This window comes from Chrysochloris asiatica, unplaced genomic scaffold (genome assembly GCF_000296735.1).
Source record: "Chrysochloris asiatica unplaced genomic scaffold, ChrAsi1.0 scaffold00078, whole genome shotgun sequence".
Taxonomy (NCBI): Eukaryota; Metazoa; Chordata; class Mammalia; order Afrosoricida; family Chrysochloridae; genus Chrysochloris; species Chrysochloris asiatica.
The window spans coordinates 2,082,974-2,108,993 of record NW_006408596.1 but is presented as its reverse complement, the minus strand read 5'-3'; the positions used below and the strand labels follow the sequence as shown (position 1 = coordinate 2,108,993).

Below are 26,020 nucleotides of genomic sequence, written 5' to 3'. Positions count from 1 at the left end.
GGTATACCCTGCAAGCCTGCCCCCCACACCTCCCTGGTCTTCAGCACACAGTTGCTCTTCCTCTCTGGATCTAAAGTCTCCAGCTGCTCCATCGCTCCACATCATCATCTCTGCCTCCATCTCAGGCATCACTGCTTCTCTGGATTGGATCCTGTTCTCCGCTCTTCTCCCTTGATGGGCCTAGGGACCTCCGCTCCTAGACTGGAAAGTTAATCACTCCCCTTCTTGATATAAAACGTCTACCTTTACATTTCCAACCCTCACAATCAGTCCTGATAACAATTGTATCACTATTGCATCTCCTTTCATGAGTCCTGCCCAGACAGATTGGATACTAAGTGGAGAGTTTACCTTCCTCCAGGCCCTCTGGATCTAGGTTCCCTCTTGAAATCTTATAAGCCAGTCACTTCTTGCCTTTGTAGGCCCTTCCCTCCCCTGCATTTTGGGTAGCCAATTTCCAGGTTGCCCATCCCTGTCTACTCTGTGTGTGGATGGGGTGGGAATGATTCTTGCTGTAAGGATTTGTACCCTCTTTTGAGCTACTGCATCCATAGGTGTATTACTTCATTCTTTTGCAAATTGATTTCCAGTTTTGCCAGCACCATTTGTCGAAGAGACTGTCTCGTCCCCATTTCATGTGTTTTGGTCCTTTGTCACAGATCAGTTGACAGGATGGATGCATGTGGACGGGTTGACTTCTACGTTCTGAATTCTGTTCCATTAATCTGTGGATCTTTCATTGTACCACTCGCAGGCTGTTTGACCACTTGTGACTGTGTACTAAATTTTGAGATCAGTGAGTGAGAGGCCTCCCACTTTGTTCTTTGCCAACATATGTGATGGACCATTGTTCTGGATATATGATTCTTGATTGGCAATTTTTTCTTTCAGAATTTTATCTATACCACTTAATTGTCTTCTTTCCAGCACACTTTCGGCCGAGAAATCAGAGCTAAGTCTTATTAGTTCTCACTGGTAGGTAACTTTCTGCTTTTTCTGAGCTATTCTCTGGATTATTTCCTTGTGTTTATTTTGGAAAAGTTTGGTTATGGTGTTTTTCTTGTGTGATTTATCCTTTTGGGGAGTTTGTTCAATTTCTTAAATGACTTCTCATCTTTCATGGTGTTAGGGAAATTTGCTTCCAGCAACTCTTGAATAATGTTCTCTAGGGTTTTCTTGTCTCTTCCTGTTCTGGAATTCTTATCACATGTAAATTATTACTCTTGATAGTGTTCTACATAAATCTGAGGCTCTCTTCAGAATGTTTTGTTCATTTTGATTTTTAATTGTTCCTCTTGTTGTTCTGACCCATAGTGACCTTGTATTAGGTTTCCAAGAAGCAGCTGGTAGGTTTGATCACCAGCCTTGTGATTAGCAGTCTAGTGATCCTACAGTGCCACACCAGGACTCCTATCTGATTGTCCCTCTGAGTATTCCTCTGAAAGTCCTCCTACTTTGTTCTTCAAGCTCAGTAATTTGGCCTTCCATTTCTTCAATTAGACTTCTTTAACCTTTCAGTGTTTTGTTGTATTTCTGAAGTTTTAGTGTTAATCTTTTGACTTTCTGATTACTGTTATGGTATGATCCCCCCTTTTTTTTTTTTTTCATTTATTTTGACATTTTCCTGAATTCTTCTAATGCTTTGACTCTGTTTTCCTTTATTTCATCAGTAGTGTTCTTGACCATTCTTTCAGTGTGTTGACGTTGCCTAATTAGAATTCTTTTAAATTCCTTGTGTAGTTCCGATGCCATATCTGGTATTATATTTTCTGATTCTGTAATTGAGGTTCTTACTCTGTTTTGAACCGACTTGGAGGCACTTAACAACAACATCTTGTTTCTTCGAGTAAGCTGATTGGTGATTTACTCCGAGACATTGTGCTGTGATATATATCAGGTAGATGGTGGTTGTATACTGGTGTATTCCCAGGCACTCAGTACCTGTCTCCTGGTGGATGTGGTAGACACTGGAAGTGTGAACACAATTGTTCTTTTTCACTGTGTAGTATAATTCAGAGTGTTGTGCCCGGCACCCGATCCCAGGCAGAGCAGAAGCTATGTGGGAGAGCAGGGTGCGGGGACCACTGGTTGCTGGGTTGGTGAGGGCAGGAACTGGCCACACGCCTGGCTACCAGGAGAGCATGGGAACAAGGGAGAATTGTGCCCTTTGCCACCCACCTCCCACCATGTCTGTAGTGACAGGCGCTCGCAAAAGCCCCAGATGATCGAGCCTGCTCCACACTAGCCCACAGCTCATCCATTTTACTTCTCTCTTGCTTCAGTTCCTCTTCCAGTCAGTACTCACTTTGCCTCTCTGTGCCCTGTCCTCTGATGCTCAGGGTTCCAGGGTCACCACCTTTGTCTGGTTCACTCGGTCTCCCGTGCCCTTGTAGGCCAGGGTTGGCTCAGTGCATCTGTCTAGTCTGCCGTTCTTGCCCCTGCCTTAAAGAAATTAACATTGCCACTCCTCGTTTTTTCGTTGCTGTTAGCTAGATTTTTTTTTTCTTTTTTCTATCCTTTGATTTTTAGTTTGTAAAGTGTGTTGTCGGCAGCATATTGAAGGATACTGTTTTCTTATCCATCCTAGTGTTCTGTGTCTGGACTGGTGCGTTGACCACTGACGTTCACTGTCGTTGTTGGGAGGTATGAACTGACTGCTGTCATTCTGCTGTGTTGTGCTCTTGTGCTGCACAGCATCTTCTGCACTGAGTTCCTTCTGTTTGTGGGCTTTCTTTTCCTTTTATTAGTTTCTGTTGAGTTAACATGTACTAAATCTTTCTGATTTTCCTCTCTTTATTTTGATGTGAAGGTGTATTAATTTTCTTTGAGGTTACCCTGTAATTTATTAGTAATTTACATGTGTGGTGTTCTTGATGTCTTTCCACAACTCTTGGTTTTTGGTCATTAGTGTCTGAAGCATCAATTCTGTGTTTGAGATGGTCTCAAAATTCAGGTGGGATATATTCAAGGTTATGTTTTGGCTCTCGTGGACATGGTTCAATTTTCTTCAGCTTCATCTGGGTCTTGCATATGAGCACTGGTGGTGTGTTCGCCATTCGGCCCCTGGCCTTGATTTGGCTGATGATATGAAGCTTCTCCACCATCTTTTTTCTCACAGATGGAGTCAGTTTGATTCCTGTATGGTCCATCTGGTAAGGGCCGTGTGTATGGTGGCCTTTTATGTTGTAGAAAGAAGGCAGTTGCCATATTCTATCATGCCGTCTCCAGCATCATTTTTATCACCAAGACCATGTTTTCCAAGTGTTCCATTGGTCAAGATGTCAGTTATTGTACCAGTACCAGTATGTTTTCATTGCCATAGCTTGTAATTTGTTTTAAAATCAGGAAGTGTGAGTTCTACTTTATTCTTGCCCAAACATAAAATTTGAGGGATGTGGTCTTTTCTGTTTCTGCAAACAAGGGTGTTGAAAGTTGATGACAATTTCATGACAGTTGTAGGTTGCTTTGGGTAGTATTGAAATCTTAACTGTATTAAGCCTTCTAGTCCATGATCACAGAATGTCTGTTTATTTAGGTGTCTTAAGTTTCTTTTGGTAGGGTTTTATAGTTTATGCGTACAAACAAGTCTTTTGCTTCCTTGGTTAAATTTATTCCTAGACAATTTATGTTTTTAGGTGCTATTGTAAGTAGAATTATTTCTTAAATTTCTTTTTCAGATTGCTCACAGCTGATGTATAGAAATGCAACTGATTTTTGTGTGTGTGTTGTACCCTAACACTTGCTGAATTTGTTGGTTCGTTTTAATACAAGAGGACTTATAAAAGTTTGTGGGAAAATGGAATTGAGAGACAATGGCCTTTTTTTTTTTTGGAAGTTGTCAAGGATTTCAGTGTACTTGGATACACAATCAGCACTCCTGGAAGGAGCAGTCAAGAAATCACATGATGTATTGCATTAGGCAAATGTGCTACAAAGGACCTCTTAAAAGTGTTAAAGAACAAACAGGTCACTTTAAGGGGCAAGGTGCACATGACCCTATCCATGGTATTTTCAGTCACCTCATATGCTTTTGAAAACTGTGTACTGAATATATATACATTGGGGAAAAAAAAAAAAGAGGTGATATGAATATTTAAATTTGCATGTTTTTGACTTCACCTCTTTGTTTTTTTGTTTTGTTTTTAATTTAAGGTTTTTATTGTGGATTGAGTGAAAGTTTACAGGGTAGATCATCAGTTTCACATTCAACCGTTCATATTACTTGTTTCATTACATTGATTATAATCCCATCCATATACAATGAGTTGAAAGTATTTCTCTCTATCCACTTTAGCTTTTTAAAAAACACACAAACAAAAAAACCCACTCAGGCATATATAATAATTTACATCTCCAAAGGGCACATTCTGCAAGCCTGCCTCCTGGCCACCAGTTCTTAGTCCTTCTCTTCTTAGTTGATGAGACAATGGACTTTTTACATGAACTTTTGGAAGCGCCTTTCAAGCTTTCCTGTGGAATCTTTAGTGTCATTTGTGCAGAAGGAAGGACGTCCTCCTTCCCAGTTTGGATACCTCTGAATTATTTTCCTGGCCTCATTGCTCTGATGAGGACTTCCAGACTAATGGGGCTCACAGTGGTAAGTGGTCATCCCTCCCTCGTTCCTGATCTTCGTGGGAAAGCTCTCAGTCTTCCTCCTCGAGTCTGATACTAGCTGTGGGTTTCTCACAAATGTCTTTTGTTAGACTAAAGAGTTACCTGTCTTATTGAGTGTTTCCATGACAGGATGTTGATTTCTGTCAGACGCCTTTTCAGCATTGACTGAAATAATCATGTGGTTCTCTCATTGGAAGATCTTGGTGTTTCATAGGGTTTCCTCTGGCTGATTGCCATCTTTTGGTTAGGAGGTGAGTACCATCACCTCTTGCACCACCCAAGGACTCCTGAGATGCAGCACTCCTGGTTTGAGTGTTGGCTATGTGTCTGGTGTGTTTGGCTCTCACTGTTGGGGCTACAAGCCCCACCCTGTACTGCCATGCCGCCCTCCTCTTCCCAGCCCTGTGAGAGGGAGGTGCCTCGGCATCTGTCACTGGGGACACAGGTCTTAGTCAGAAGGATGTGGCTTTACTGGTTACTGGATGTGCAGACAGGGTTCCGGACCTCTGTGCTTGTTTGCTCATCTATGAAATGGGATCATAAGAACGCCACAGGATTGCCTCTGGGAGGCGTGTTGCCTGCAGGCTCTTGTTAGACGGTTGTAGTTGATCATCCTCAACCCATCATTACGAATGGAGCGATCAGCATCTAGACCCAGGAAGAAGTTAGGCCTGGGGGAGGCTGTGCTGGTCTGCAGAGGCCAGAGGCCAGGTAGATGTGAGAACCAGTCAGAGGAACCCCTGGCGCCAGCTCATGGAGTCTCTGAAACAGGAGAGGTCAGAACTGGTTGCTCAAGTTCTCCTGGAACTTGAGTGGTGAGCCCATCCCCCACCCCTTTCCGTAGCTGAGGGAACCAGGGACACCCAGGGCGTATGTGGGAGCCAGAGCTGGTGACCTGGAAGGCCATCTCCTAGCCAGTGGGGTGGGCGAGAGGCTGTGCATGTCAATGAGCTGAGGCGACAATGGGCACTGTGTGCCGAAGGAGGTCAGCCTGGCTATGTAGGGGAGACGGGCAGGCTGTGCTGCTCATCTGAGGGGACCACTTCTCTGGGGTTCTGTCAGACCAGAGGTCATCTTCTAGAAATACTTATTTCCCTGATCTGTCCAAATGCTCCGTGGCTTTGTCATGGGCTGCCTCTCAGAAGTAGTGAGGAAAAAGTTCTTCCAAAACCTGGCTTTGCTTCAAAACCAGCCGCTATCAAGTCAACTCAGACTCATGGCGCCCCCATGTGTGTCAGAGTAGAACTGTGCTCACAGGGTTCTCAGTGGATGATGTTTCATAAGTAGATCTCACTCATGGTGCCCCATGTGTGTCAGAGTAGAACTGTGCTCCACAGGGTTCTCAGTGGATGTTTTTTTTCTTTTCTTTTACCTTTTGACTGAATTGAATGGTTTACAGAGCACATCATCAGTTTTACGTTCAACAGCTCATATTTCATTTCTTCTGATTGATTTGCAATCCCCTGAATGTAACATCACTCGTCCCACTTCCTCCCTGTGCTTCCTGTTTCCATTCCTCCTGCTTTCCTCAACCTTCTGAACTTTGTCCTGGGGTACATGCTGCCCTTCTGACCGTTTTATGGTATGTGTACCTCCTTAAAGTTGCTATCATCCCATATACTTAGTTATGGCTTGGTTGAAACTGAACTACAGGGTGAGCTCCTTTACAGATCCAGTCTCTGAGCAGTAAGCCTGGTCTTCTGTGATTTTGAGTTTTGTTCCACATTTTCTTCCACTCAATCCAGGATCTTCTAATGCAATGCCTTTCAGAGCAGTTGCTCGAGCGTGGCAGCTGAGCACCATCTAGTTTTGACCTCAAGGTCTGATGTTCACATGATCCATTAGTCCAGTGGAGTGTTATCAGGGGACTTGAATTTCCCTCACTCTGCCTTCTGCCAGACAGGGAGAGACCAGTAGTTGTACCTCAGATGGCCACTAATGAATTTTAAGACCCCATTCGCTACCCACCGAAGTCGGATGTAGAATGTTGTCTTTGTGAATTGTGTTATGACCGTGATGCCCCTCTAGTCCTGATGCCCCGGGCACAACAGCTCATTCCCTCAAGGTTTTTGGTTTTGTTTACCAGTTTTGATTACTTTCTGCCCTGTGTTCCATCACATTCACAGGTATATTTGCAGCAAAGGTAAACCGCCATGCGCAGATAGCCTCTGTCCAGGTTCATAGATTTGTGGGTACACGCCCAGTCTCTCGTCCACACCCATAGTGGTGGATTTTCTGTCAGCAGGCCACCTGGCCTTTCTTTGGACATACCTCAAACCTTGAGTGTTTCAGTTAGTGACCGAGTGAGGTAACCACCGACATCCCCGGGGGGCTCCTGACTTGCTTAGGCTGAGAGAGCTCCTCCTCCCTTCATCTCCACACTTGCCTCCCTGGTGCAAGCCCTCTGAGTGTGTTCCTTTCCCCTTGGCGTCTTTCCTGAGAGAGCTGCCTCGGCTGTTGCTGACCACAGCCTCCTTTGTGTCCCTGCAGGCCATTAGTATCAGCAAAGCCATCAATACCCAGGAGGCACCTGTGAAGGAGAAGCATGCCCGGCGTATCCTTCCTGCTGTCCTGGGAGGTGGGATGGAGGGCCTCCACTGCTCTGAGGCTCAGGTCAGGGACAGATGGCCTTCCTCTGAGAGCCTCGCTCCAGCAGCTCACCACCACCTTGCAGCAAGCTCTGGAAAAAACCAAACCAAACTCCCTGCTGTTGAGTGGGTTGTGACTCGCGGCAACCGTCTAGAACAGAGCAGAGCTGCCCCATCGGGCTTCCTAGGCTGTAAATCATCACAGAGGCAGAGTGCTGCGTCTTTCTTGGGAGGAGCAGCTGGTGGGGTCAAACCAATGACCTTTTAGTTAGTAGTGCTATGCTTAACACACTGCACCACCAGAGCGCTTCCCATTGTCTCGGCCTTGGTTAAACTTAGGACCTTGTCCGTTTTCTGGTGCTGAGCCCCAGTCCTTTGGTGAAGGTCAGAGTCTCTGGTGAGGGCTGACCTGAAGGTGAACCCTGAGGAACTGGACCCGGCACGGGCTCCCCATGTGCTCCTTGGGTCACCTAGCACCCCTCCCCTGCCCAACTTACTGGCCTGTACCGGCTCTGTGGTCCTTGACCCGGCAGGCATCATCCTGGGCACACACCACGAGAAGGGAGCCTTCACCTTCTGGTCGTATGCCATCGGCCTGCCTCTTCCCAGCAGCTCCATCCTCAGCTGGAAGCTCTGCCATGTGCTCCACAAGATCCTTCGAGACGGGCATCCCAATGTGAGGGGAGGTGCCCCTGTGACACGAGGGAGGGCATCCAGGGCAGGGCAGCACCCCACTGAGTGGAGCTCCTCCATCCCCCTGGCCCTATGTCCACAGTCCTGGCAGGAGTCAGGGTTCCTGACCACCCCTCTTCCCATAACCCCCATGCCACAGGTCCTGCATGACTTCCAGCGGTACCGAAGCAACATCCGGGAGATTGGGGATCTGTGGGTAGGTGCTCAATGGGAGTGGGTGTTGGGGCCTGGGCTCCAGGCAAGGCCGGAGGTCATGGATGTCCAACCAGGAACGCTGGGGAGTGAGTCTCCTTCCTCTCAGGGAATCTGATGTGGGGTGACAGTCAGGGGGCTAGGGGGACAGCCTTGGGGTGAGTTAGGGCAATGGAGTTCCAAATGCAGTCCCGCTGGGCCTCAATTGTCAGAAATATCCTGAGCCTGGGTTCCTAGAGGCGGTCAGTGGCCCAGGCCAGGCGACAGACGCTGTGTGGACTTACTTGTGATTGGACACTGGCATTTTTTAACACACATCTGGCTGACTCTGACACACAGTAACATTTTCAAGCCTGGGGACCCTGTACTATAGATTCTTCCAGACTATTCAGGCCCTAGAGGGACAGAGAAGGATGTGCTGTGGATAGGGTTGGGGACTGGGCCAGGACGTGAGCACCAGGACAGAACTGGAAATGAGAACAGCGTTCACAGAGCCCTTTGCAGCCACCAGTCCTGCCTCCAGGGACGCAGACAGACAGGTGTCAGGGGAGGTAGCCGGGAGGATGCGGCATGCTGTTGGAATGTGCCTTCCGTCTGCCCGGTTGTAAAACGTCCCAACTCATGTTGGCTGCTGCCCGGGGACAGTCTCTTCTTGCCAGTTTCCTTGGCAAGAATGACAAGGAGGGAAAGTAAGAAGGCAGTGCTAGAAATCACCCCCACCAACAGGTGGGTGGAGTGCAGACCGGACGCCGCTGTGTCGGCAGAGACACGTGACAGAGGACCCTAATATGGAGGTACCAACAGTTAAACACTCAAATACTAGCCTAAAGGTTGGTGGTTCAAACCCACTGAGAGGCACCCTGGAAGGCACACCTGGCAATCTGTTTCTGAAGGGTCAGGGCCTTGAGACCCCCGTGGAGCAGTTCTGCTCCACACGCATTGGATCAGCAGGAGTCCCAATGCCCTTGATGGCAACGGAGTTTGGATTTTCGGTTTTGTGGGTCAGTTATGTAAGGGACATGGCAGAACTAGTTGAGTGGTCAGACCAGGAAGGTAAAATACCATGGCTGATATGCTAAGGGCTCTAGTGGGCAGAATTTATATGGACAGACGGGTGATGTGGGCAGAGCAGGACTGCAGAGCTCCATCAGGGCCATGGGGAGTGAGGACCGAGGGCCAGAGGCGAGCTAGAAACTTCCACCGGCTTGAGCAGCAGTTGGTGAGTGAGTGAGTGAGTGAGTGAGTGAGTGAGTGAGTGAGTGAGTGAATGAGCAGGTGAAGGAGTGAGACTCCACTACCCTAAAGCTCTGAATCACCTGCCTGTTTGCAGGGACATCTACACGACCGGTACGGACAGCTGGTGAATGTTTACACCAAGCTCCTGCTCACCAAAATCTCCTTCCACCTCAAGGTAGTCCCTGTGGGCCCACTGGGCCTTCAAAGACTCGGGCTGTTCCTTCTGAGGCCCCTGGGGACATGTTGGCATGTAGCAGGGGGCAGGATCTGTTCTGTCCCCCAGAAACTGCACCTGCACCTCCCCCAAATGCCCTAGAGGGCAGCAGGACCCAGGATAGTGGGACCCTCAGGGAATACCTGGTGCTGCTGTCCCGCTGACTTTGGGGTTGATCCGGGCCCAGCTCTAGGGGGCTGCCTGAGTGGGTGGGCATTTTCTCCACAGCACCCCCAGTTTCCTGCAGGTCTAGAGGTGACGGATGAGGTGCTGGAGAAGGCGGCAGGGACTGATGTCAACAACATGTGAGTCACATGGGCGGGTCACCAGAGCTGATTGCCCCTGGCGTCTGCACCCCACCTTCCTCATTTTCCCTGTTTGCCCAGCGTTTCACATGCATACACCATCCACATTCATACCAGGTGGGGCTGTCTGTGGATGAGGGAGTCACACCCTGAAGGAGCCTTAGCCCAACGGGCTTATTTGGAAGCCGGCTCTGTGGGTAAAGGGGGTGCTGCCCCCCTTGGGGCTCTCAGTTGCCAGTGGGTTTGCACTCAGCCCTGACTTCCCCCCAATCCCCACAGCTTCCAGCTCACCGTGGAGATGTTCGACTACATGGATTGTGAGCTGAAGCTCTCCGAGTCAGGTGAGGTGGGCCTGCCCACACGCGTCACGTCATGTGCCCAAATGCACCTGCCCCTCGGGGTCCCTCTGGGAATGCACAGAGCAGAGGCCCCCTGAGATTGCTTTGGCAGGTCTCAGCCATTCCATTAAAAGTTCAGCCCACCGTACTTCCTACACAGGGTGTGGGTGATCGGGGAACCCTGCTGGCACATCCACAGGGAGGTGGTTGGGCTTCCTGAATAAACCCCAAGTCATGCTGGCCTTCCTGCCAGAAGCCGGCTGTCTGTTGACAGGAAACCTTGCCACCACTCCCCTCCCACCCACCTCCAGCACTGAGGTCTGGGTCTGGGGAGGTGACTTTTGGGTGGCAGCTTCACAACAGTGTGTTGGTGATTCAGTTCACCCAGGAGGGAAGTGTTTTAAGGGAGTGTCTCCCAGAGTTAGAGGGAAGCAGCGGTGGCCCTAAGTGCTGCCCTGTGCCCCCGATCTTGACTTGGGCCTGGCCGAGGGGAGGCCGGGAGCTGCAGCCTCTGACACAGGGTGTGTTCCTTAGCTCTGTGGGGGACCAAGAGCCCCCAGACTGAGAGCAGAGCCTTCCACCCAACCTGGGGGCCTCCCAGCCTGTATGGAAATGAAGGGCAGGAGAATCCACTGGCAGAGCCAAACTCCTGGTATAGAAATAGCTGTGTCCAGCTCTGCCTCAACTAGGGAATGGAGGGAGAAGTGTCCAAATGGACTGACAGGGAAAGATCTAGAAAACACCCCTGAAGCAGATGGCAGACTAGTATGCACACATGAGGGTTGAAAACACATCGGTGCCCTGGAAACCACGTGTGTGCAGACTAGAACTGCGCCCTAGGGTTCCCATGGCACCTCTAGGTGGGTTTGAACTGCCAAATAGTCATTTACTGGTCGAGTGGTTGATGTTTCAAAAGGAGGGAAGAGTTTAAGGTCGCCCTGTCCTGAAAGGTTTGATGACTTGGAGGAGTGGCGGGTGGGCCCTGCGGGTGGTGAGTCAGTCTTATTATATTAGTACCAGGGTGGGGGTGCCTGGCTGACTGCTTGCTCTTTGTCATCTCTGTTGGCCCAGAGAAGAGGCGGCAGCCAGGAGGCAGCACCGTGTTTGTCCATTTGTCTCCCACTTGGGGCTTCTAGTCAAAGGCCTGATTGTCCCAAGCCGGGGAGACTGGCCCAGCCTAACACTCTGTGTGTCTGTGGGGCATGTGCTCTCCTCCTCTAGTCTGGGCCCAGCTCCGGGCGGTGACTGAGCTGTCCGGACCTGTGTCCCCAGTTCTGCCCACAGCCCACTGGCTTATGCCCGCTCCCTCCTCCTGCTTCTCCCGGCAGTTTTTCGGCAGCTCAACACTGCCATCGCCGTGTCCCAGATGTCGTCGGGTCAGTGCCGCCTGGCCCCGCTCATCCAGGTCATCCAGGACTGCAGCCCCCTCTACCACTACACGGTCAAGCTCCTGTTCAAGCTGCACGCCTGTGAGTCCAAGATCTTACACTAGCAAACTGGGAACGGGGTTAAATACTGTATCTCAGTTCAAACTCACCAGCTGCTCCTGGAAAACCCTAGACAGGGTTGCTATGGGTCGGAACGGACAACAACCACATGCATTCATTATAAAAGAGCAATCACATGGTTCTTACCTAATAAATAATGGCATTCTCCAAACAAAAAGTAGACTAGCAGAAAATATGAACCTTGTTTTGAATTTTTGCACATCTCTAAATTTCTGGCCAGTGCGTGTTAGATCCTGGGTGTGATGACTCCATGCTCTTTAAATGGACATGTGCGGACCACACCAAGCACCACTGGCCCACGAGTATGGACTGAGCGTGTCAGCCACGGTCCTGAGAGCATCACAATGTGTCCAGAGCCAAGGCTGGTGGGGGAGAGGGGTTCATGTGGCTCGAGTTCTGTCCATCTCAGCTTATTTGAGGGCTGTGCCCCTGTTGCACGGCATCTCCCTTCCCGGGGGCTGGTGACAGAGCGGGATGGGTGTGTCTCCAGGTCTCCCAGCTGACACCCTACAAGGCCACCGGGACCGCTTCCACGAGCAGTTCCACAGGTGCGTGGTGCAGGTGGGGCATGGGGGCACCTGTGAGAGCCAGCAGCTCCCTGGTGACCCTGACTTCCTACAGCCTCAGAAACTTCTTCCGCCGAGCCTCGGACATGCTCTATTTCAAGCGGCTCATCCAGATCCCACGGCTACCGGAGGTACCTGCCACCTTTGTCCCTGGGACCTTCCCCACATGCCCACCTGCCTCCCTGCCCTGGTCTGAGGGGTCTCCAAGGAGTCTGGGCTGGCAGGTGAGCATCTTCCACCTGGCAGGGACCTCCCAACTTCCTGCGGGCCTCAGCGCTGGCGGAGCACATCAAGCCTGTGGTGGTGATCCCTGAGGAGGCCCCCGAAGACGAGGAACCTGAGAACCTGATTGAGATCAGTACGGGCCCCCCTGCCCAGGAGCCCACGGTGAGCAGGACTCTGCGCTCCCACTCCTGGGCCTGGACACAGGGGCATTGGGCCTTCATTGAATCTGGGTTTTGGCAGGTGGTGGCTGACCTCTTTGATCAGACGTTTGGACCCCCCAATGGCTCTGTGAAGGATGACAGGTGGGGCCTGGTGGGCAGTGACCACTTTGGGGACCTCAGCAGCTCTATGCAGGATGTGGGGTCGGGCCGGGGTTCATAGGGTGGGGTGACCACTGAGCTGTTGTCAGGACGTTTCTGTCTGGAAAGACCATGGATGGAATGTGGACTCAGGAAAGGCACCATGCCCAGTGTCCACCATAATCTGAGACAGCCTAGCTGGGTCCTGTGTGGGCTCCAACAGTCCACCCGCCTCGCCTCTGTCCCCAGGGACCTGCAGATCGAGAACTTGAAGCGGGAAGTGGAGATGCTCCGCACTGAGCTCGAGAAGATCAAGCTGGAGGTGAGGGTGGGCTGGGACTCCTGGGGCCCACGGGGCGATGCCCACCCAGCAAGCCCACAGCCTCGTTCCTGTGGCCTCAGGCGCAGCGGTACATCGCGCAGCTGAAGGGCCAGGCGAACACGCTGGAGGCAGAGTTGGAGGAGCAGCGGAAGCAGAAACAGAAGGCCCTAGTGGACAACGAGCAGCTCCGGGACGAGCTGGCCCAGCTGAGGGCCGCCCGGCTGCAGGGCGAGCACAACCATTTGCTGCGCGAGGAGGCTGAAAGTGCGTGGGGCCCCGGGCGTGTCCCCAGGGTCCGGCCGTGCCCACCGACCCAAGTCACAGTCCTGTCCTCTCCCCTCAGAGAAGGCCAGCGCCACAGAGGCACGCTACAACAAGCTGAAGGGAAAGCACAGTGAGCTCATCAACACCCACGCAGAGCTGCTCAGGAAGGTAGGGCTGCTGCCCTGGTGACCACCCCACCTGGGACACTGAGGCAGAGCATGGGAGATCAACCTGTCCCCTTACCTGTCCCCAGAACGCAGACACGGCCAAGCAGCTGACAGTGACGCAGCAGAGCCAGGAGGAGGTGGCAAGAGTGAAGGAGCAGCTGGCCTTCCAGATGGAGCAGGCGCGGCGGGAGTCCGACATGAAGGTGTGTCGTATGCAGACCCTGGCCCCTGGGTGCCCAGCCCCACTGCCCACTAACATGCGGTCTCTCTCAGCTGGAGGAGCAGGGTGACCAGCTGGAGAAGCTGACGAGGGCGCTGGAGGTCAAGGCCGGGGAGCTGGTGCGCGTGCAGGAGGCCCTGAACCGAACAGAGCAGGTACCAACGGAAGAGTTGGCGTCATCTTCCTGCACGCTGCGCTGTAACAATGCCTGAGGACCATCTGAGCTCCGTGGCATTGTGATGGACCAGTGTGGGGGGTGAAGGGATGGGTAGGCTTGGGAAGGCCCCCTCATGCTCCGTGTCCACAGAGCGGCTCGGAGCTGAGCGCACAGCTGGCCACATTAAGTGCAGAAAAGGACGCGCTGAGCAGCACCGTGCGGCAGCGAGACGCCGAGCTGTTGGCTGCCCAGGACTTGGTGCGCGAGAAGGAGGCAGCCTTGAGCCAGGAGCAGCAGCGAGCCTCCCTCGAGAGGGGCCAACTGCAGGGCCAGCTGGCCCAAAAGGTAAGGGCCTGTGGTTTCCTTGTGGTGGCTTTACTTTGAGGTCAGTCACCCCACAGACAGTTCAGGCTGAGAGGGAGCACAGAGGTGCGGATTTGCCTGTTCTCGACATTTCATGAATGTGGAATCACAGTCGGCGGCCTTTTAGGGCTGGCTTCTTCTCGCAGCATGTCTGTGAAGTTTGTCCAGGTTGTGGAGTGTCAGAACCTTAGTCCTTTTTTGGGGCTGAATACTAGTCTGTGAGTGTTATTTCAGTCCTTGGGGTTCAGTATACAAGGGGCTTCAGAAAGTTTGTGGAAAAATTCCATTATCATTTGATCGCATTTTTCCCTGAACTTTTTGAAACTCCCTGTACCTAGTTTATTCCCACCAGCAGGGAGGAGGAGGGTTCGTGTTTCTCCATCTCCTTGTTCACAAGTTTATCTTCCTGACCTTTGGTCCATACGGTGATTTCCTAGCTAACCTTGTTGGAGCGGTCTGGTTCCTCTGAAATTCTGGCCACTTGGGGGCAGTGGATCACTTGGCATCTGCTGGAATTGTCTCTTGTGGCTGGAGATACACATAGAAAACCAGACCCAGCTACTGTCAGGTCGACTTTGACTCAGGGCCATACCGTGGGTGCTGGAGTGGAACTGGGCTTCATCGGTTCGCTTTTATTGTGGTGAAAATACACAAAGCATACGACATCTCAGCAATGCCTAAATGTACAATTGAATGACGCTAGTTTCATTCTTCGTGCTATGTAAACTATCACCACTGTCCGTTTCCAAATTCTTCCACCACCACCAGCAACCTCGGTGAACCTGTCATCTTCTCATAAAACACGTGGCTTCTTTCCACTTGGGGCTGCTGTGAACACTATTAGGAGGGGATTTCTGGGCTGAGTGGACTGTCACACACACAGCACTGTCCTGTGTCCATGTGCACAGCCCTCCCAGAGAAGCGGGCTGGTCTCACGGCCTGTGCACTGCGCATCTTGCTCGTGTGTTCAGGGGCCTGTGTTTCACTTGGGGTCTTTATATATTTTGGGGTCTTTATATATTTTGGATCCACTGTTGAGGGGACAGATGTGTCTAACCTGGCTCCATCTCTGCCAGGAGTCTGCGGAGCAGGGGTTACAGCAGCGGCTCCTGGACGAGCAGTGGGCGGTGCTCCGCACTGCAGCGGCTGAGGCCGAGAGCATCCTGCGGGACGCTGTGGGCAAGCTGGACGACCCCCTACACCTGCGCTGCACCAGCTCCCCAGGTAGGATGGCTGTGGTGGTGCCTTGGGCCTTTCTCTAGCCCACCTGCTCCGCTTTCCTGCCCCTCACCGGCCCTCGTGTTTGCAGATTACCTGGTGAGCCGCGCCCAGGCTGCCCTGGACACCGTGAGCGCCCTGGAGGAGGGTCATGCCCACTACCTGGCCTGCACGTCTGGTGAGTGAGGGGATCACGTCCAGGCTCCTGGAACAGACACAGGTGCACAGCTGTAGCAAATGTGTCTTCTCAGTCAGGAGCTGCTCCCTGCAGCTCCAGGGAACATCTTTGTGTCTCTCCGCTTCTCTCCTTGGGTCCTGGGAATCTGTAAGTCCGTCCCTGTTTCCTCCATCCATGATTGCTTCTGCGCCAAATCTGTCTCACTAGCTTGAGAGAGACTGGGCTCAGACACACCTGTGTCATAGAGGAAACCTATTCCCAGACAGAGGGGTTCTCATCTAAAAGACAGAGGCTGGGCACATGACTTAATCTGTAACACCTGGGTAGCAGATAACCTTGTCAGTAAACTGAGCGGGTCACAATCACACACTTTGTATAAATAGGCTGTCCCAGGGCAGTGAACCTGGGGAGCCGAGAGACTCACTGATGTCCACCCTGTCCCCAAACACAGACGCCTCTGCCCTGGTGGCTGCCCTGACCCGGTTCTCCCATCTGGCTGCGGACACCATCATCAATGGCAGTGCTACCTCGCACCTGGCCCCCACAGACCATGCTGACCGTGAGTAGCCCCTGCGGTTTTACATGAGGTGCAGCTGGGCAGGGTCCTGGGAGGGGACCCCTCTATTCACGGCCCTCTTCCCTCAGGGCTGGTGGACACGTGCAGGGAGTGTGGGGCCCGTGGCCTGGAACTCCTGGGGCAGCTGCAGGACCGGCAGAGCCTGCTCAGGGCCCAGCCCAGCCTAGTGCGGACCCCCCTGCAAAGCCTTCTGCAGCTGGGCCAGGTGAGTGAGCTGGACCACATGGAGCCCAGGGAGGGAGTCTAGGGCAGGGCTGACCCCGTCTCCTCTCCCAGGAGCTGAAGCCCAAGAGCCTGGACGTGCGTCAGGAGGAGCTTGGCGCCGTAGTGGACAAGGAGATGGCGGCCACATCGGCGGCGATTGAGGACGCAGTGCGGAGGATAGAGGTGAGGAGGCTCTACCCCTTCCTTTACCTGCCCTCAGGGCCAGGGAGCCTGGCCCTGCTCACACTCCACTCTTGGGTCTAGGACATGATGAACCAAGCCCGGCATGCGAGCTCCGGGGTGAAACTGGAGGTCAACGAGAGGTAAGCCACTCTGCCCACACCTTCCACAACAGGGGCCTGGGGACCCCCCCTCCCCTCCCCGCACTGGTGGAGGGCTGGGGTCCACTGTGACTGCCCCTCACCTCCTGCTCCTTCCCAGGATTCTCAAGTCCTGCACAGAACTGATGAAGGTGAGTGGTGGGTTTTATGCCCAGGGGTGGGGTGACGCTCAGGTGATGCTCAGGTGACCTGCGTGCTGTGCTCCCTGTAGGCCATCCGACTCCTGGTGACAACAGCCACGAGGCTGCAGGAGGAGATTGTGGAGAGCGGCAGGGTGAGTGCCGGGGGCTCAGGGAGAGACCCCCCTCCCCACCTACTGCAAGGCTGTGCCTGGACATGCCCTCCCTCTACACGAGGGCCGGTGGGGCCGTTTCTGTGTGGGCCCCTTGAGCTGGTCTGCCCACCATGTCCTCCTGTCACCACTAGGGAGCAGCCACGCAGCAGGAATTTTATGCCAAGAACTCAAGGTGGACAGAGGGCCTCATTTCCGCTTCCAAGGCCGTGGGCTGGGGAGCCACGCAGCTGGTGTGAGTGTCCCGGGGTGGAGGTGGTAGGGGGGCTGTGTGGTGGGGAGAGGCTCCTGACAGGCCCCCGGCCCCCACCCAGGGAGTCAGCTGACAAGGTGGTGCTGCACACGGGCAAGTATGAGGAGCTCATCGTCTGTTCGCACGAGATCGCGGCCAGCACTGCCCAGCTGGTGGCCGCTTCCAAGGTAAGAAGAGCTGGGGTGGAGGTGCGGGGCCGGGGAAGGCCTGTGGGCCCCTTGATCAGCCTCTCCTGGTCGCCCCCAGGTGAAGGCCGACAAGCACAGTTGGCACCTGAGTCACCTGCAGGACTGTTCCCGCACCGTCAACGAGATGGCTGCCAACGTGGTGGCCTCCACTAAGTCAGGCCAAGAGCAAATCGAAGAGAGAGGTGAGTGGCCGGAGCCCAGTGCCGTCCAGCTTGGCCACCTCGGGCCACAGCCAGACCCTTACCTCTTTCGCTCTCTGCTGCAGACACAATGGACTTCTCAGGTCTGTCCCTCATCAAGCTAAAGAAGCAGGAGCTGGAGTCCCAGGTGGGTGTCCGTCCATGGGCCCTGGGGTAGCTAGAGACCCAGGTGGGTGTCCTTGGGCCCTGGGGTGGCTGGGCCGAGGCTGGGGCTGAGCTCAGGGGGGTTGTGGGGCTGCAGGTGCGCGTGCTGGAGCTGGAGAAGACCCTGGAGGCAGAGCGTGTACGGCTCGGGGAGCTGAGGAGGCAGCACTACGCACTGGCCGGTGGTGTCGGGACGCCCTGCGAGGAAGAGCTAGGCCGGCCCAGTGCCGCCCCCCGCACCATGGCCTCCAAGAAGCCACCCCTGGCCCAGAAGCCTAGTGTGGCCCCCAGACAAGACCACCAGGTACTGGCATCAGTGCTGAGGGGGGAGGGGGCCATGAAGGGGGCGGTACACGCCGATCCCTGAATTCCCCCTTTGACCTCAGCAGCTTAACAAAAAGGATGGGATCCACCCGGCTCAACTGTGAACTCCTAGGTGCCCAGCTCTGTCCTCGAGGCCTGAGGAGCCGGCAGGACCGCATCTCTGTTTACCTGCATTAGGGAGCTCCAGAGAGCGGCATGAGCCGCAGCCCTTCAGGAACTACATATGGACCCCTTTCATGTTCCGAGTTGCTTCTCTTCTTTGTAAGCTTCTACTTGGCACAGAGGTACAACGTCATCTCTGTCATTAGCATTCTTGGGACCTGAGCTGAAGAGACAGCGTTTGAGTGAGAGAAGTGCGACAAAGGTCACGTAAAGACAGATGTTTCTCTCACACACTTGGCACGCAAGGAGGCTTCAAAGAATTCATGGAAAAATGAAATTAAAAGAATGAAAAGTTCCCGTAAACTTTTTGAACCTCCCTCGTGTACAAGACCCGTGTGTAGATGATGGCAAGAAGCCCACACTAACCTGAGAGGGGCTGGCAGGGGCAGGCCTCTGGGCACAAGGCCGTCCTGGCGTCCTCCTGAGGTGGCCCCGTTTCCTGAATTTCACTGGCAGATCAGGGTTGCCTGGCACCCACAGGAAATGATCTGGACCTCTGATGTGACCCCTGTATTCTGGGAGCTCACGCTGGCTGCTCTTGTCCTCGTCGTGGTGCTTCCTTCTGTCATGGCGCTGGGTGGTGCTGCATGTGGCTCTCCTCGCCAAACCAGAAGCCAGTTCCCTTCCAACTCAGGGTGAGCCCACAGGTGTCCGAATAGAAATGTGCTCCATAGGGTTTCTCAGAATCAGATCGCCAGACCTTTCTTCTGAGAACCTCTGAGTGGACTTGAGGACCACCAGCCTTTTGGCTAGCATTAAACTATTGCAGCTCTCAAAGACTTTGCATATTAGGGGTCTTCAAAAATTTGTGAAAAGAAGGTTCATTTTCCCACAAACTCTTCAGGCCCTTCCTCCCCGTTCATTGTGATTCCTGAGCACTGTTAAGTCAGCTCTGGGTCCTAGTGATCCTGTACAGTGGGTGGGGGTAGGGGGAGCCAGGGACCTTTGTTTCTGCCAAAATTTCTAACATCATTTGCAGGACATATCATTTTTAAGTTGTTAATTTTGTATTTGGTCAAACATTTAATTAACAAACCCCTAACGTGATGCTGTTGTTAAGTGCCGTGGTGTCAGTTCCGACCCATAGCGAGGAGCTCTGGTAGAGTAGTGGTTACGAATTGGGCTGTGAACCGTAAGGTCAGCGGTTCGAAACTACTAACTGTTCCACGGGAGAAAGATGAGGCTTTCTACTCCCGTAAAGATTTACACCCTCAGAAACCCTGTGCAGGGTCACTAACAACAACAACGTGATGCTTTGGCTAGAACTGCAGTTGCCTTGGCAGGGCCAGGCCAGATGGTTTCGTAGACCCTATGTGGCCCATGGGTCAGGGCCAGAGCCACATGTTTCCCACCTCTGCTGTATGGGCTTTCTGAGGAGTAACTAGTGGGTTTGAACTGCAGACTTTATGGTTCACAGCTCAGTGCTGATCCTACAATACCACACCAGGGGTCCCCCACCCCATTTATCACCAATGGTGATCCACACTCAGCTCTGTAACACCGACAGAAGGCAAAAGGGAGTCACTGCAGACAGAGCCTCCTACCCTGAGGGCTGGAAAACAGCAGAGTTACCACAGACAGGGAGAGGGAGTGGCAAGGTGGCGAGTTCATCTAGGATGGTAAGATGTTAAATACTCATGGTAAACAGAAACTATCCAAAACACACTCTAGGAAGTAAGGGACAAGGAAGGTGTGGTGGAAGTGGTGCACTGGAAGTCGGTTCCGACTCACTGCCACCCTTTCTGTCAGGGCTTCTGATGCTGCAAAACTGAATGGCAGCAGTGCCTAGTGGATTCCACCTGCAGACCCTGCGTTCAGCAGCCCAACCTGTAACCCTCTGTGCTACCAGGGCGTCTTTCAAGAGGAATGTTGGTGTTAAGTGCTCTGTGTAGGGTTTCCAAGGAGCAGGTGATGGGTTTGAACCACTGACATTGTGGCTAGCAGTCCAGTGCTGATCCTACAGCGGCACACCAGGACTGTGTAAGAACATGGTGGTGGTATACCATTGAGTCAGTTCCAACTCCAGGGGTTTCCCGGGGTTGTAAACCTTTACAGGATCCGAAAGCCTCATCCTTCTCCCATGGAGCAGCTGGTAGAACTACTGACCTTGTGGTTTGCAGCCCAGGGTGTAATCCACTTCGCTACCAAGGTTCCTATAAAATGCACACACAGAAAACCCAAAATGGCAGGAATGCTTCCTGATTGATAATTAAGGTGAATAGAAATTGACTCAATGATCTAATCAAAAGGCAGAAAGAATGCATTACAAGACAGGATCTAAACTATGTGATGTTCACAGACACCTTAGGCTCAAGGCACAAACAGGTTGAAAGTGAAAGAAATATTCCATACAAACAGTAACCCATAGAAAGTGGTAATTCTAAACTATCTTAAGAGACAAACATTATACACTGATTCATCAAAAAGATGACACAATTATAAATACAAACACCTGAGATCAGCCCCCAAATTAATAAACCGACAAAACTGAAGGGAGAAATAGCTCTAAAATTACAGGTGGAGACCTCAATGAACTATTTCCATAATAACCACGGCAACCACAAAACCACCGCACAAGAGCCATTCTTCTCCGGTGAAGGAGACTCCTTCTGCTAGCATAGAGAACCCATGCTCATCACAAAGCAAGCGGCAACATACAAAAGACGAAAACGGTACAACCTATTTTCTCCAATCACAAAGGCGTGAAAATAGAAGTAACAAAAATGTTCAAATTTTTGAAAATCAAAACACGCCAACAGTTGTCAAATCAAAGTGGAAACACAATATATCAAAAGTTGAAGGGATACAGCAAAAAGTCTCCTGCCGGCTGGGGGATCTGTAGTGATTTGTAAGTCCCGGGGTGGCGCTGTGGGTTACTGCACTGGACAGCAAAGTAGGTAGTTCAGGGTCACCAGTCACTCCTAGAAAACCCTATACAGGGTCGCAACAGACTTGACAGCACACAACAACACACATTAAAAAGCCAGCAAGTACCCAAACCCAGAGGCTCTAACAAGAAATCACTGGGACTAATGAAAGGGACACCACAAAAATGCAGACTACAAGATCAACACGCAAAAATCCGGTGGGTTCCTCCATGCTAACAAGGAGAACTCTGAGAAAGAAATCAAGAAAACAATACCATTTACAACAGCCCCCAACAGGATAAAATAGGAACAAATCTAACCAGGAATGTAAAAGATGTATACAAGTAAAACTACAAAACACAGCCACACACACACACACATATACATAAATGCAAAACCATAATTATGCTCATGGATTGGATGATATAACATGGTAAAAATGTCAATACTACCCAAACCAGTTTACAGATACAATCTTAATAAAAATCTCAGGCATTCTTTAATGAAATGGAAAAAGTAATCTCCAACTTTACATGGAAAAGAGGCCCCAAATAGCCCCAAGTATTATTGAAGAACAAAGTTGGACTCACAATTCTGAGGTCAGCACTGTATAGGCATGCTACTCAAAACAGCATGGTATTGCTACAACAGACACACCAATATAGGAACACATTTTGGTGGATATTAAGTATCAGAACAACTGAGAATCTAGACATAAATCCATCAACTATGGATGGACCAGTGATCTTCAACAAAGGACCAAAGTGCATTAAATAGGGGCAGTCCCTTTAAGTAAATAGTGCTGGCCTATCTGTAGAATAAACTGGACCCTCACATCTCACACCATGCACAAAACCCAACTCAAAATGGACCAAAGGCCTAAATATAAAACCTAAAACTATAAAGATTATGGAAGAAATATATAGACACAATGTTAGGGGTCCTGACTTATGGCATAAATACACTATCAAACATAATTAAAAATATCCAAACAGCAGAACTAGAGTCCGAAATGAGGGCTCCTAAATTAAATAACGCACATCAAAAGAGTACTTACAGCATGCCAAGCTACCTGACAACAGTGTAAAATCTAAACTACAGAGAAAACTTGAACACCTCAACAACAAAACAGACAATGTACTCAAAAGAGAGGCAAAGGACACGAACAAGCGTCACCAAAGACGCTGAGGTGGCTAACATGAAGAGATGCTTATAATGATTAACCATTTGTTACTGCTAGGTGTCCTATCAGTTCTGACTCATAGCAACCCCACAAGATACCACCTTAACCCTGCAGACACAGCACGATGAAAACATACTGATGAGTTGATGGGGAGCTTAGAATTCTTCGTACACTGCTGATAAGACTGTAAGATGGTACAATCACTATGACTGATGGTATGGCGCTTCCTCAAAAAGCTAAAGAGAAATACCTACGTTCCAGCAATGACCCACAGATATGTATCCACATGTTCATTGCAACATTATCACAATAGCAAAAAAACAAAAAACGGAAATAACCTAAGTGTCCATCAATGAACGAATTAATACAATATGGTGCATATACACACAATGGACTACTGTGCAGTGATGAAGAGCAATACCAAGTCCACAGAGCAGCAAGGATGAGTGAAGTAGCTCAATCACAAACACTAGTGTACAACGCCACTTTTATAAAAGTTAGGAATAGGCTCACACAGCAATGTTTTTTGGCTGTTACCAAGGATGGGAGGGCTAAGGAGAGCTAGGGAGAGCGCTGACACACTGCAGGGATAGAAAGCAGTGTCACTGAAACAATCTGTGTATGGATTGTTGAAAGGGAAACCAATGTGCTGTGTAAATGTGCACCTAAAGCACAATACCCCAAAAAGGAAAGAGACAACACACCAATAAGCCGACAAGTGAAGACACTAGCAGAGGGAAGGCGGCATCAGCAGAGAGAGGAGCTCGCGGACAGAAGGCCATCAGAGGAGTCACTCAACTGAAACCAGCAAAGTTTCTTTGAAAAGATAAAATGGAAAAAAAGACGTAAATATATATCCAAAGTCAGAAATCAAAGCATGGACACTGCAAATGACTCTACAGAAATAAAGATCAAAAGGGAAAACTATAAAAGTGATGGTAGATCACCAATTCAATAAGTGATCTAGACAAAATGAATAAATTCTTGGCACATCAACTTTCTTCCTAAATTGACTCAAGAAGAAAGAGAAGGCGCAGCTGTGGAAGCCAGGTGGACGCATGCACTGTCGGATACGACAACAAAAGCACAAGCAGCAAGACGGGCCGGTGGAACTCATCACAATGGGATACTTGTGTTCATCTGAGAACCGTCTCAGAAACAGTGAAAAGACGGTCCATAAACTCGAAGACGCCTTTGGGAAACCATAGATAAGGGGGTTTCAAAAAGTGGTTGGAAAAATTCCAATATCAATTCCATTTTTTCACCAACTTTTTAAGGTCCCTTTGTATCAGATAAGGATCCAATTTCCTAAATAAATGATTTCTACAACTTAACAAAAAGACAAAAACCCAATCAAAATATGGGCAAAGGATTTGAACAGATATTTGATCAAAAAAGTTATTCAATTTGAAAATAAAATTTCAGGAAACCCAAGGCCAATGATAACATTAAAAGAAAGAAAAAAAAAGGTTTATTCAAATGGCCAACAAGCACATGAGCTGCTTCTCCACATCACTGGCCATTTGTTGTTACGTGCCGTGGATCAGTTCTCACAGTGACCACAAGGCTTCCAAGGAACAGCTGGTGGGTTTGAACAGCCATCCTTATGGTTAGCAGTTCAGCGCTTATCCTACAGAGCCACAAGCTGACAATTAGGGAAAAACAAATCAAAAGCCCAATGAGATACCACCTCACCCTAATAGAATGACAATGATAAAAATAGTAACAAAACACTGGGTGGTCTTGAGGTGGTTGAGAAACAGGAGCCATAGTCCACTGCCTATGGGAATGTAAGACATGACAAGCCTGTGGAAAAGTTTGGCAGTTTCTCAAAATACTGAACCGAGAAATACCATATGTCCCGGCCAGGAATATACCCAAGAAACTTGACAGAAGACACACATACCCAATGTTCACAGCAGCACTGGTCTCAATCCAAATGTCCAACAATTCATAAAGGGGCAAACTTTTGTTAGGAGGTACTGCTGAGGCGTGGGGGGTCTTCCTCTTCTTCACTGACCCTCTTCCAGGGACTGGTCCCTCCTGATAACAAGTCCGGAGTGTGAGAGATGAAGTCTCACCATTGTGGCTTCCAAGGATCATTCTGGCTGCACATCTTCCAACACAGACCTGTTGTTCTTCTGGCAATCCATGAAACTTTTAATATTTTTCTCCAAAAAACTGGTATATATAAAAATCAAAAAGTACTGCTACTAGGTTCCAGTTGTTACATGTGCGGGATTAATTTTAAACCTTTTAAACATGTCTCTGTGACCCACTGATGACTGCAGACGAGTTTTCTCAGTGATACACGTGTCTTAGTCTCATTAGAGTGCCTTCAACAAATCAAAGGTCCAGCCCAAACTGCCTTCTGAGGGGATCTCCTTAAATTCAGGTCAGAGAGGCCAGCTCAGGTGGTTAGGGTAAATTTTGGGGGACCCCAAAGGGGTCATCATGATAGAAAATTGCCCTAATATCATGAAAATAAGAACACATTCAAGAAGTTCAAGGAACCTCAAACAGGATAGACCCCAAAAGAAAATGACCATGGTCAGACTTTCCAAAATCACAGACAGGAAAGAGTCCTGAAAGCAGCTCAGGAAACATGACAAGTTCCCTACAAAGGAAAACCAACAAGACAAAGTTAGGATTCTCAGAAGAACCCATGCAGGTAAAAAGGCAACAGGATTACATATACACGAGGACTTTAAAACAGAATTAAAACGAGAACGTGGTGCCAAAGAATAAGCATTAGGCTGCTAACCACAAGGTTGGCAGTTCAAACCCACCAGCTGCTGCTCAGAAACCCTATAGAGTCACTCAACAATATTAAACAACAGCTAAGTAAAATAATGTGTTAAGTACCATCAAGTTGGTTCACAGCGACCCTGTGTGGTTTCTAAAGAGCGGCTGGTGAGCTTGAACTGTCAACCTTGCGGTTTAAACCAAACTTGCGGTCCAGTACATTAACCTGCAATGCTACACTAGAACCTACAAGACACAACAGGAAAACAGAGATACCAATTTGTAAACGAAGATAAAGCAAATCAAATCTCACTGCTCTTGAGTTGGTTCTGCCTAATGACAATCCAGAAGGACACAGCAGAACTGCGTCACAGCATGGCTGACACTTGAAATCTCTCTGAAAACAGACAGCCTCAGTTGACTCCCGTGGACTGACTGGTGAGTCGAACGACTGACCTTGTGGTGAGCAACCCAATGCTTAGGAACTGGGCCATCAGGGATCCAAAGAAAGACAAGGACCAAGTAACAATGGAATAAACAGTATACTTAACATAACCTTCAAATGGAGATGAGGTTAAATTAATTTTAAGACATAACAGACTGCTTCAAACTTGGGAAGAAAATAATTACTGGGTAACCTCAGAGAAAATTAATAAAACTCAAAATATAAAAGAAAAATCATAGATATAATAAACACTAAGATGGTAGCAAAGAAGGAAATGATAAGAAAATCAAAAATCAAAATAAAGTACAAAAAGTACATGGAACAAAGAAACCAGCACCCCACACAGACGCACAGAAACATGTAGTAAAACAATCAATTCAAACGGAAGTGATCCTGACAATGACTAAATGATTCCAGGCACCAATCAA

General features: G+C 50.1%; 1 protein-coding gene across 1 annotated transcript in view; it reads left to right on the top strand.

Annotated features, from left to right (window-relative positions):
• HIP1R (huntingtin interacting protein 1 related) overlaps nt 1–18,294 on the top strand; it is a 54,068-nt gene extending 35,774 nt beyond the window's left edge. The window contains exons 2-32 of the mRNA XM_006865482.1: nt 7,105–7,168; nt 7,736–7,878; nt 8,035–8,091; nt 9,418–9,498; nt 9,766–9,842; nt 10,122–10,183; nt 11,509–11,649; nt 12,179–12,236; nt 12,310–12,385; nt 12,501–12,641; nt 12,720–12,781; nt 13,028–13,100; nt 13,181–13,364; nt 13,444–13,532; nt 13,618–13,734; nt 13,805–13,906; nt 14,059–14,253; nt 15,348–15,495; nt 15,581–15,667; nt 16,119–16,226; nt 16,313–16,449; nt 16,521–16,631; nt 16,713–16,771; nt 16,890–16,920; nt 17,001–17,063; nt 17,216–17,316; nt 17,396–17,501; nt 17,581–17,704; nt 17,788–17,849; nt 17,964–18,170; nt 18,256–18,294. Coding sequence (XP_006865544.1) covers nt 7,105–7,168; nt 7,736–7,878; nt 8,035–8,091; nt 9,418–9,498; nt 9,766–9,842; nt 10,122–10,183; nt 11,509–11,649; nt 12,179–12,236; nt 12,310–12,385; nt 12,501–12,641; nt 12,720–12,781; nt 13,028–13,100; nt 13,181–13,364; nt 13,444–13,532; nt 13,618–13,734; nt 13,805–13,906; nt 14,059–14,253; nt 15,348–15,495; nt 15,581–15,667; nt 16,119–16,226; nt 16,313–16,449; nt 16,521–16,631; nt 16,713–16,771; nt 16,890–16,920; nt 17,001–17,063; nt 17,216–17,316; nt 17,396–17,501; nt 17,581–17,704; nt 17,788–17,849; nt 17,964–18,170; nt 18,256–18,294 — 3,105 coding nt within the window. The remainder of the gene's footprint in view (nt 1–7,104; nt 7,169–7,735; nt 7,879–8,034; nt 8,092–9,417; nt 9,499–9,765; nt 9,843–10,121; nt 10,184–11,508; nt 11,650–12,178; nt 12,237–12,309; nt 12,386–12,500; nt 12,642–12,719; nt 12,782–13,027; nt 13,101–13,180; nt 13,365–13,443; nt 13,533–13,617; nt 13,735–13,804; nt 13,907–14,058; nt 14,254–15,347; nt 15,496–15,580; nt 15,668–16,118; nt 16,227–16,312; nt 16,450–16,520; nt 16,632–16,712; nt 16,772–16,889; nt 16,921–17,000; nt 17,064–17,215; nt 17,317–17,395; nt 17,502–17,580; nt 17,705–17,787; nt 17,850–17,963; nt 18,171–18,255) is intronic.
• Nucleotides 18,295–26,020: the final 7,726 nt, after the last annotated feature.